The sequence below is a fragment of the Gossypium hirsutum genome, chromosome D09 (assembly GCF_007990345.1).
Source record: "Gossypium hirsutum isolate 1008001.06 chromosome D09, Gossypium_hirsutum_v2.1, whole genome shotgun sequence".
Classification (NCBI taxonomy): Eukaryota; Viridiplantae; Streptophyta; class Magnoliopsida; order Malvales; family Malvaceae; genus Gossypium; species Gossypium hirsutum.
The window spans coordinates 24634071-24645827 of record NC_053445.1 but is presented as its reverse complement, the minus strand read 5'-3'; the positions used below and the strand labels follow the sequence as shown (position 1 = coordinate 24645827).

The following is an 11757-nucleotide window of genomic DNA, read 5'->3' as shown; positions in this document are numbered from 1 at the left end:
TATAGAAGACAAATGAATAGATATACCTGAAGATCAAGTGGAGCAAGGAACGTCACATAATCTGCTATGTTGAAATGTCTCGATAACTTGAGGCTCTCTTGAATAAGCAGTTTCAAGTCGAATTTATCATCTTTACTTCGGCCTATGATCATTCTATATACATGATATCCTCCATCAATTCAATTACCTTGGCACTAAGATCCACCACTTGGCCACTTGCCACTACGTACCCTATTTATCTGATCCGCCAACGACTCCACCTCCCTCCTCCTAATCCGCTCGAACAATTCTACTTTCGATGAACTAAGAAGTTGCAGGGTGCACCATTTCCTCACTGTGCGCCAGTATGACCCGTATGGTGCAAAAACCAAGCCTTTGTTACCATAGGAGACGTAATCAGCAAATTGGAGTTTTGGCCTACTGGCGAAAACAACATCGTGGGTCTCTAGAAATAGCTTTGCCGCTTCAGGTGATGACACCACAATTGTTGGGACATTGCCTAGCCTTATTGACATTATTGACCCATATTTTTTTGCTAAGTTGCTAAGGCTTCGGTGTGGTAGCTGGCCTAGCATGTAGAGGTTGTCGATAATTGGTAGGGTCTTGGGTCCGGGGGGAAGATTCTTTCCATTTTTAAACTTCTGTTTTGGCAGCGAGGTGATGAAAAATAAAGAAATCAGAGTTGCGAAGAAGGCTAAGAGAAAGGCATATGTTGGGATTGAAGATGCCATTTTAGCTCCAGAAAAGAGACGATGGGAGTTGAGAGGAGGGAGTGTGGTAAGCTTTATATTGCTATGTTGTGGGGCTTGAGAGGTGGGACTCGTAAGTTTTATATTGTTATTTTATTACCTAATTGGATATGTCCCTTATAAATTAAATATTAAAGATTTAAATTTATTTTTTTAATTCTATTAGTTATAAAATTTAAAAATTATTAAAAAGATCATAAATAAAATAAAAAAGGTTATAAAATTTTTAAAATTATAAATATTTTATTAAAAATAAAAATACGGACCCAATAAAAGCATAGGGGTCAATTTTTTTTTTTAAATCTTATAACCATTAGGTTTTAATGGGCAAGTATTTTTTATTTTTAATACAATTTTATAGTTTTATAATATTTATAAATTTTGTTTATAATTTTTATAGTTTTTTAAAATAATTTGGATAAACTATCTAGTTGGTCACCCAATTTTTAAGGTGTTTTCATTTTAATCACTTAAACATTAAATCTCTAATGATGTTAATTGTACACGCTACACCATATTTGTACTTTCATTTCAGGTGGCTAATTTACTCAACTTTAAGTAGATGGGCTAAAATGAAATCTAAAGTATAGTACAAGAATCAAGTTTTTCAGTGAGGAATCAAGTATTGCAATTTAGTTTGATTTAGGGAGAAAGTAGGGAAAAAATGAAAATGGCCATTTGGCCGAGCGACTTGGGGAAGGGAATTAACTTCCCTTTTGGCTCTCCCCTACCCCAGTTAGAAATATATAGAGTTGGCAAACGGATAAGCTCAGGCAAGTTCAGATTGAGTTTACTTCGAACTAGGATTTATCTGGACTCAAATTTTTTTAGGCTCGAATCAGTTCGAGTGTATGATCTACTACAGGCTCGGATTTTTTAGATTCGGGCTTAAATTGAGCTAAGCAGGCTCTAACGAATTCAAATTGTTTTGAATTTTATCAGTTATAAATATTTTAATTCGAATGTAATAGTTCATTTTATTTTTATACGATGAAAATGCAATCCAAATTTACCTTATAAAAAAGTATAAATTATATAAATATTTAATAGAGTTCTTTTATATAAAATAATTAATTAAAGTGTTATTGTATGTAAAATTTATTATTAATGATACTATATGAATTAACGAAAAATATATTTTATTGTTTATTATTATATTATATTGATAATTGAATAACTTTTTATCTTTCTTATTAAATTATAAACCTAATACTCATATTTTGAAATATTTATTCCAATTAATCAAAAAATATTTATTCCAAAATGCAAATATATTATACTAAGCCCAAATCCAAATAATATACACATTACTAAACTAATTATAGCCCAAATCTAAAGTCTAAAATAGAAAGAAATTAAGCAAAATACCCAAATATAATTTGTAAAAGTTAAACCCCAATTTAAAATCAAATTCAATAAAGATAATATTTTATTAAAATATTAAATTTTTAATAATATTTTATGTATTGCTAGTTATAATTATAAACATTTATTTTAATAATATAACTATTGATGCTATACCTTTTATTATAATCTATAATATAATAATAGTTATATATATTAATACTTATAAAATATATTATTTCATTATATACTACTCGATCACATACTATAATAATAGAGTAATACATAATATATTAATTATTATAATATATTATTATTTATTATTATGTTGGTTGAAATATGCTCTAATTCTCTATACTTTTCGTACATCTAAAAGTTAACCCTTCTATTATATTATGTATTAATGCTATATCATGAAATAGAATATTAGTTATATATGTATTAACAGTTTTAGTAATAGTTATACACTATAAATTTTAATAGTTATTAATTTTATATCTATATTTTTTATTAAGCCTTTTACTGAGTTGATGTCACCCATCAATTGGGTCCCGACTCTGTTAGAGAAATTATGAAAATATCATTCTGAAATTAAAATAAGTTGTATTATTTAAGGGTAGTTTAGTCTTTTTATTTTAATAAAAACAAATAAAAATATGCATATGATGGAATTTGAACTCACACCAACTGAATTAATAAAATCTTAAATTTACCACTAAACTAAAGCTTCATTTTAATATTTTTATATGTTTTTATTTTAAGTGCACAATTTATTATCTCATTAGTTGTATATATCTATACTATTTATTAAGCATTTGACTGAGTTGGTGTTACCCATCAACCGGGTCCCAACTTAGTTAGGGAATCACTAAAATATCATTTCATTTGAAAAGTAAGTTATATGATTATGTGGGTATTTTCATTTTTTATATTTTTATAAATTAATAAAAATTTATCCATAATGAGATTTGAACTAGGGACACCATACATATAAAACTTTTTCATTTATGGTTTGAACTAAAGCAATTTTTAGTTTTTACTTGAAATTTTAATAAGTATATTTGTATTCTAAGTTTTTATATATTTGATTGGGTTAGTGCCATAAATGAACATAACACAAACTCATGATTAATGACAAAACATTGATAAACAATTATATTCATATAGTATTCTTAATCTGATGTGTTTTTGTGTTTAAATTTCATTTTACTCACAATTTAGTTTAAGTTTTTTGTTTTAATATTGTGCATAATTCATGTGTTATTATTAATTAGTTTCAAATCATAGTTTTCATTGTTCCTTTTTAAACTCACATTTGTGTTTTAAATACGTGATTTTCACACACATACATGTGTGATAAAATTTCTAGTATTTATTATACATATAGTTATAGAATTAAAAATATTTTATATTAAATTAATATTTTAAAAAATTGTTTCGATTTATAATTTAACATAAAAATTTATTATCAATTACTTTTCCTATTAATAGAATTTCAATATAAATATGTGATGCCTATGAATAAATTTTCATAAAATAAAAATTAATTATTTTTATTTTAAGTAATAACATGAAAATATATTAATTATTAATCTGTATTATGATTGTTCAGTTATGAATTTGAGTTTTGAGTTAAATTTATCTTGAGTTCGGACCATATCGATTTCAAACTCGAATTCCATAAACTCAAATTTGCTTAAGCTCAGATTTTATCGAACTAAAATTTTTTTGAGATCAAACTTTTTTAAGCTCAAATCTATTATAATCTCAACCCTTTTCGAGCTCAACTCTATTTTTCCAACTTTACAAATATATATAAAATTTATTTATTTTCCTTATCGCAGACATGCAACTATAATAATAATAATAATAATAATAATAATAATAATAAAGCCAATTTTACTTTTTTGAACATGTTATATTTTGTTTTTAAGATATAATAATTAGAAGAAGAAGAAAAAGTTGTTCACAATTTATCTTTCATTAAAAAAAAGGAATATACAATCTTTTGCAAAAAAAAGTTCAAAATATTTATTCATAAAATATTTGTACTTTATGTCTTCGTATTTTTTCTTCGTTTTTTCATAATTTTGTATTCTCGATTCTTCTCACTAATTTTGTATTCACTAATTCTTGGAACAATGTTATTTACTATACTGAAAATTTTGAGGTATTACATTTATTTTATTAAATGATTATTGTATAGCCAATTTTGGCCCGGGCCTAAAAACTAATAAACAAAAGAGTCCATTTACAACAAAATTTAACCCAAATACCCTAGCCCAATTTTACAATTACAAAGCCTAAAACTCTAGTGGCCCAATAAGCCCAAAACCTAATCTAATCTTCAGTAAAAAAAAGGGGGTAGAAACTCTAGCCTCCTAACCTTTGCCACCGCTGCGCCACCTGCTCTGCCACCGCCACGCCACCTGCTCTGCCACCAACTCCACCTGCTCTACCACTCCACTTGCACCTGCAAACAAGTCAAGATCAGCACCAACAGCAAGAACAAGGGCTATAAAAGCCGAAATACAATGTAAAAATAAGGAGGGATTTTTTCTTTTATTTTTCTTCTTTTCTTTCGGTTAAAGTCGAATGTGCTGTAAAGAAGAACTTCTTATTCCTTTTTGGACGAACATTTTATGAAATTAAAAAAAAAGCATTTAAGGTGATTTGTTCCTTTCACTTTCTAGGTTCTTCGTTTTTATTTTTTTTCTTAGTGTTGTTTTGTTTTACTTTTGTTTAAATTAACAAAATAATAAGAAACCTGGAAAGGAAACTTACCTGAACCGCCTCGCAAGCGTCATCATCGGAGTCCTTCTTCAGGTCACCGAAGTCGGACAGGGAAGGCGGCGTTTGGAGTCTCTTCCCACGGCCCTTAGGCCATGAAGGCTCGGTCTTTAGTTGGCCCTTGAAGAGTGGTTCGAAAAAATGACTTCTGGCCTCCTAACCTCCGCTTACGGCGAGCCCGACGGTGGCCCATTCGGCCGACGACGAGGAGTTGAGAAAAGAGTTTTTTTTTATTTCTCTGCAGTTTTTTTTAAACAAACCCTAAAAATGTTTTTTTTTTTTTAGAAAATTTGCTTTAAGTAAGGGTTATTAAACGGCGCCGTTTAGCTTGGCCTCCCTAGACGCCAAAATGGCGTCGTTTTGGGGAGGCCGACCCGACCTGACCCAGTTATCTAGAGGATCTGCGTGTTTTTCTCCTGAGGGTCTATTTGCGCAATAGATCCCTCCGCCTTTGCACCTTGTTTCAATGTGGTCTTTTGTTTTTCCTGATTTTGGCCACAAAATTTTGGCTGCTGTTTCAATCTGGTCCGGAGACCATGCGCATGGGCCTGCTAGAACAGCACCGTTTCATCAATGGGGAAATATTGCCTTTCAGGCCCTCCTCCTGTTGCGCGTGTCGTGATTTAATCCGTTTCTTTGTCTTTTCATTTTTGATTTCGCCCCCTAAGATTTTGTTTATTTTCAATTTAATCTTGTTTTGTTGTTTTAGCTATTTTTATTATTAAATTAATTATTTTAATCTTGTTACTACTATTATATTATACCATTAGTTTTATATTATTATTGTTATATTTTTATTTTATATTTACTTATTTAAATTTAAATATATTTTTCCTATTATTATTACTATTATAACTATTTATATATATCTTTATATCTTATTATATATATCTATATATCTTATTGTATATATATATATCTCTTTATAAACGTTTTTTTATAGCTTATATTTACATACATACGTTTTGTTATATATTCATATATATATCTATATCCATCATACATTTTTTTTATAATATATATATATATACGTCTATAATTTTTTTTCCATATATATATACATACTTATATATATTATTTATACTTTATATGTATACATATATATACATATACACACTTGCACATTTTATATTTCATAATTTTAAATATATATACACATATTCTTCTTATTTTTATTTTTTATTTTTACGTATATACACATTTCTTTTTATCATTTTATAACTTACATACATATCTACGCACTTATATACATTTTTAATTTTCATATATATATTTCATATCTTATTATATATATATCTTTATTTGTAATTTTCATATCTATATACTTTATATCTTATTTATCTATATATCTTTATATACATATTTTTAATTTTCATATATATACATATACCCTTTTGTATTTTTATAATTATATTCACGTAACCGATTCTCAAACCCGTTTTTCTAAATTTCGTGGACCAAAATCGTTGTTTTAATAAAATTAAATTGTTTATTAAAAATAACCACTTTTCAAGGTGGCCTGATCACACCTCATCAAAAAGGATCGGTGGCGACTCCCACATTCGATTTCATTTTTTCAAAACCCAAGTCGACCCCATTTTGTCAAAAAAATGGTGTCAACAATTATTTTCCGTCTTCTTTAAAAAAACTTGTATTTGTCAATTATATATCATATAATATTTTCTCTTATTAAAATAATTAAATTCAAAAAATACCTAAAATGAAATGTATTGAGTTATCTCAATTATTATATCCAAAAAATTAAATTTGCGAACACACGTTTTCTAGAATGTGTATTCATTTAAAATTTTTAATTATTATCAAATTTTAAAATTTTAAAATAAAAGGTTAATATTCTCATTTTTTTATTTCATTTCCAATAATATTAAAATAAAAATACTATTAAATTTGTGAAGACACAGGATTTAAACTTATAATCTAAGGGTAAACTAAAACCTTACCACTAAACCAATTATAAACTCATTCTTACCAATAACTCATGGAAAATATCCAAAATTCAAGAAAAAAGATTTGAATACAAGATCTCAATCACACACCTAAAACTCTTAACCACTAAACCAAATTAATCACTTTACACAAATACAAACAGAGAAATTAAATAATTTTGGGGGTTACAATAAGTAACCAAATGCCCTAATTTCAAGGGCTGAGTTATATTCCCCATACTTTGGTCGATTTCTCTAAGAGAGAGCAAGGGTCGAATGCCTTAGGTCGGGTTGTGGGGTGGTTACTAATGAGGTCAGGTTGTTGTCATGTGTAGAGCTTAAACTGTTGATGTAGTGTCGACATTTCCGGAGCAATCTGGTGTGTGTCCTAACCATACATGATCAGTGTGTATGGTGATAACCGAATGTATTTGTGCCCTAATTGTAACTATCCGATTGTGATTTGTGGTCTTTTTTGGTGGAGGTCGAATGTAAGAATCCCCTAATTGTGATGTCCTCTATTAGCCGAATATTTTTTTCTGGTGGAGGTCGAATGTAAGAATCCCCTAATTGTGATCCCCTAATTGTAACTTGACAACTTTTTTCCTATTGAGGCCTAAACTCTTTTTTTATTCAACTTAGGCCATAAACTTGACAATTCTCACGTGGGGGTCTAAACTAGACAATTGTTCCTACATTGGGGCTTGAACTCTTTTTTTATTTTTGTCAAAAATAGTCCTTAAACTTAGTAATTGTTCCAATATTAGGATATGAACTTGACAATTGTTCTCACAAAAAATTAAAATTCCAATTAGAAACAATTGTCAAGTTTAAGGCTTAACTTTAATAAAAAGAATTTAAGCCCATGTGAAAAAAATATCAAATTCAAAGCCTTGAATAAAAAAATATAGGCCTGAATTGAAAAATATTACCAAATTCAACCCCAAAAAAAATTTAACCTTTAAAAAACTACCATAAATTCCAAAAAAAACAAACGTGTCAGTGATGGTCTGCCATGTGTTATTTTCTAATTTCGCATTGAAATTCGACACCACGTTTCGTTGATAAAAAAATATATTATTATTCTATATATTTAAACTTTAAACGTTAACATCCATCACATGGCTCACGTCGCACATTTTCCGTTAAAAATTAATTTATGTAAAAATATATTAGATAAAAGCCTTTTTTTTTTAGGCTTTTTTATCTAAATAATATAAAAAATAAAATTAATAACTAAAATGGTATGCACATAAGATTATTTATGAAAATAATATAATTTTATTGGTGCTGAAATGTAATGATCTAAAGTATTCAGAGACCTATTATGCAATTTTTTCTATTTACAATTGTTGCTAAAAAAAAAAAGTGCCGCCTCACAGTGTGGCGGCACCAAACTTTAAATATGGTTAATTTCCTTGTAAGGCCTCATTATTTATTATTATTTTTATTCTACTTCAATTCACTATATTATATTTAAACAAGCCCTTAATCTATTTTTTGTAGTTAAATAAGCCCTTAACTTATAGTTTTTACTCATAAAAGCCTTTTATTTTAATATTAAAGTAAATATATATTTTTTTGAATTTCAAGCTCTTATCTTATTTTTTTGTTGATGCAATAAAAATTATATACACTTTAACATCAACATAAAATCTCAAAAAGTAATAAAAATTTTCAAAAGAGTAGTTAAGAATATCAAGTATATAAGCACTCTCAAGAAATTTAAAATTTTTATTTTTTTTTAATAAAGTATTCTCATCAAATTCACATCAACATAAAATTTGAATTAGTTTATATTTTTTTAAATAGCTTTACTTTGGGTAAAATATATTTACTTTAATATTAAAATAAATGGCTTTTATAAGTAAAAACTGGGCATATCATTTCAGTAATTAATTTTATTTATTATATTATTTAGGTAAAAAAGCCCTTTTTTAATACAAAATTAAAGAGTTTAATTGTTTCTTTAGTTATAAGTATAATAAAATTTGTAAAACATAACTATCAATATTATAGATGGAGTTTGATATAATTTGTAACGTTATACATTAATTTTAATTTGATGTATTGATATAATTAAATTTTAATTTTGGGTTAATTTTTACATTTCACTAACCCATTATTTATGTGACATAATTTTTCGTTAAGTACAAATTGTATCAAAATTCATGTATAATTTTAATATTTATCCCAAATTCTAAATATAAATAGTATATATGTATTTAAAGGTAATTATTTGATACATTCGCCTATGGAGTTATATAAACTCTACAATTGAGTTGAGGGTGTAACAAGTGACATATTTATTTATATATTATTATTTTTTTATTTTTAAACTCCACAAGTAAGTTATTACACCCTAAATCCGCTTATAGAGTCCAAAAAACTCCTTAAACATATATGAGATAATTTTTCTTATTTAAATAATAATGATAAAATATAACAATGACAAAGTACAGTCAAAATGTTATTTAAAGTGGACTAAAACTTGATTGACACTCTCATTTTTATGTAACAATTAAGAGTACATTAGCTCAAGCACGCATAAACAAATATTTTCTTCTTACTTAATGGTTTAAAAGAATTTATAAGTAAAAGATTGTATCAAGAAAATAAAATATGAAAACTTAAATTTCTTAAAATCTCATTTAAAGCGACAACTTATTCCAATATTACCACACCAACACAAATTTTGATCTTATCTGCTATTATTTAGGTTGCTAAACCAAGTAAACGGTAAGTTGGCTTTGCAAGCAAATGAGTAGCCCTTGGCAATGAAAGACCAAAGATTTCAGTCATGTTTAGTTCGTCGGGCAACATTCCATCAGGTAACTCCCAATTAAAGCAATGGACTAATTGAGCTAAAATTAGACTCACGTTGATTAGCGCTAAATGCATTCCAGGGCAACCTCTACGACCTGATCCGAATGGGATGAGCCGGAAATCATGTCCACGAAGATCTATGTTATTATTAATGAATCTTTCCGGAAAGAATTCTTCTGCATTTTCAGACCATATATTCCGGTCTCGACCCATTGACCAGATATTCACTAAGATCCGTGATTTCTTCGGTATGAAATATCCATTAATGACAATATCTTCTAAGGATTCATGTGGAACTAGGAATGGAGCAACTGGATGCAATCTCAGACCTTCTTTCACAACCATATCCAAATACGTTAGTTTCGATAAGTCCGACTCTTCGACAAGTCTATTCCTTCCAACCACAGTTTCCAACTCATGTTGAAGAGCAACCATAACTCGAGGATGCCTCAAAATTTCAGAAAATGTCCACATGATGGCTACAGCTGATGTTTCAAATGAAGCTGCAATCATATCCAATAGTATTGCCTTGATGTTTTTTCTCTTGATTATGTAGGTTTCATCTTTGTCGTGAGGGTTCATTGGTTGATTCAACATGGAAATCATCACATCAACGAAATCCCTATGGGGTTTTCGATCCTCGGCATCGGTCCCTTGCATATGTTCATCAATTATTTTCTCCAATACTGTATCAACTAACTCACTCGCCCTCTTAAGCCTTCGTCCTAATCCCTGGAGATGTTATTAATATATAGTAGTAGTTCTTAAACTAATGTATCATTACAATTATATTCCAAAGTGATAATGGTAGAAGGAAAAAGACAAACCTGGAGGTCAAGTGGAGCAAGATAAGGCACAAAATCTGATATATTGAAAGCTCCAGAGAGATGCATGGTTTGATCAATTAGTGACCTCAAGTTGAATCTATCATCATTGGATCGTCCAAATATAATCTTACACATCATTTTTTCAATAAGCTCGCCGACCTTCTCGCTAAGGTTCACCGTCTCACGCGCTGCCGCTGACTCCTTTACTGATTCAACCAACGACCCTAGCTCCGTTTTCCTTACTGGGGCAAAATATTCAACTTTTGAAGCACTAAGGAGATGCAACGTGCACCATTTCCGAACAGTTCGCCAATAGGAACCGTACGGAGTAAAAGCCATGCCCGTGGAACCATAAGACAAGTACTCCCCGGCTTGTATTCCAGGCCTGCTAGCAAATACAAGGTCATGAGTTTTGAGGAATAGTTCGGCTGCTTCAGGTGATGATACCACTATTGTTGGTACACAGCCTAGCCTTAGTGACATTATGGGGCCATATCTTTTAGCTAGATGGTGAAGATTTTGGTGCGGAAGCTTTCCTAGCATATGGAGGTTGCCGATTATGGGTAGGGCGCGGGGACCAGGAGGAAGTTTCTGCCCATTTTTGTTATGGTTTGATCGGGATTTGGTGGGGCGAAAGATGTAGATGAAGGAACAGAGAGTTCCAAGGAGAGCAAACACTAAAGCTAAGGTTGGAGACATTTTCTTTCTCTCTCTTTGTATTTTTTTTTCTTTTACGGTGGGTTAGGGTTGGTGGGTATGTATAAACTATACACGAAACTAAAGGTATGGAGCCAAGACGGGAATGCCAAACCAATTCGTGATAATAATAAAAATAATAGTCTCGATTAACAAGTGTTAAAGTGTAATTGGAAGGAATGGTTTTTGTTGAAGTAAGAAACATCAGTTTTAAAATCAAATTTATTAGGTTGGACCGCGTGATTTTAATAAGGGAATTACTAGTAATTTACTAGATAAGTTATTATGTAAAGTATAGGGACATAATTGAAGGGAACCAAGAATTGATGGATTAAATGGATTAATAACCAAAGCCCACATCACTAAACCAAGGATATAAGTGCTATTATACCATCACCAAAATATACTTAGCCTTAAATTTTTTATTGCTCTTGAAAAGTGTGGTGTGAAAGTGATTTTGAAATTTTTGATTTAAAATTTTAGTGTTTATATAATATTGTTATTAAAAAAATACTTTTGAAGATATAAAATATTTATTTTAAATATAATATTGCAAAGTAAATAATATATATTTAAATG

At 29.0% G+C, this 11757-nt stretch overlaps 1 protein-coding gene and 1 long non-coding RNA gene across 3 annotated transcripts; both read right to left on the bottom strand.

The window, feature by feature from the left end:
* Nucleotides 1-4215: 4215 nt before the first annotated feature.
* LOC107892984 (uncharacterized) lies at nucleotides 4216-5555 on the bottom strand. Its single transcript, XR_001682685.2, has 2 exons — nucleotides 4878-5555; nucleotides 4216-4566 (listed from the first exon to the last, which is right to left on the bottom strand). It is a non-coding gene; the product is annotated as an uncharacterized lncRNA (long non-coding RNA).
* Nucleotides 5556-9450: 3895 nt separating this feature from the next.
* Nucleotides 9451-11384, bottom strand: LOC107892021 (cytochrome P450 CYP736A12). 2 transcript variants are annotated; one of them, XM_041101723.1, is made up of 2 exons: nucleotides 10483-11384; nucleotides 9451-10396 (listed from the first exon to the last, which is right to left on the bottom strand). In XM_041101723.1, the coding sequence occupies exons 1-2, from the start codon at nucleotides 11179-11181 to the stop codon at nucleotides 9545-9547; spliced, it is 1551 nt and encodes a 516-aa protein (XP_040957657.1). In that variant the 5' UTR covers nucleotides 11182-11384; the 3' UTR covers nucleotides 9451-9544. The 2 variants fall into 2 exon arrangements, with proteins under 2 accessions (XP_040957657.1, XP_016672477.1); XM_016816988.2 differs by having other exon boundaries at nucleotides 9451-10387.
* Nucleotides 11385-11757: the final 373 nt, after the last annotated feature.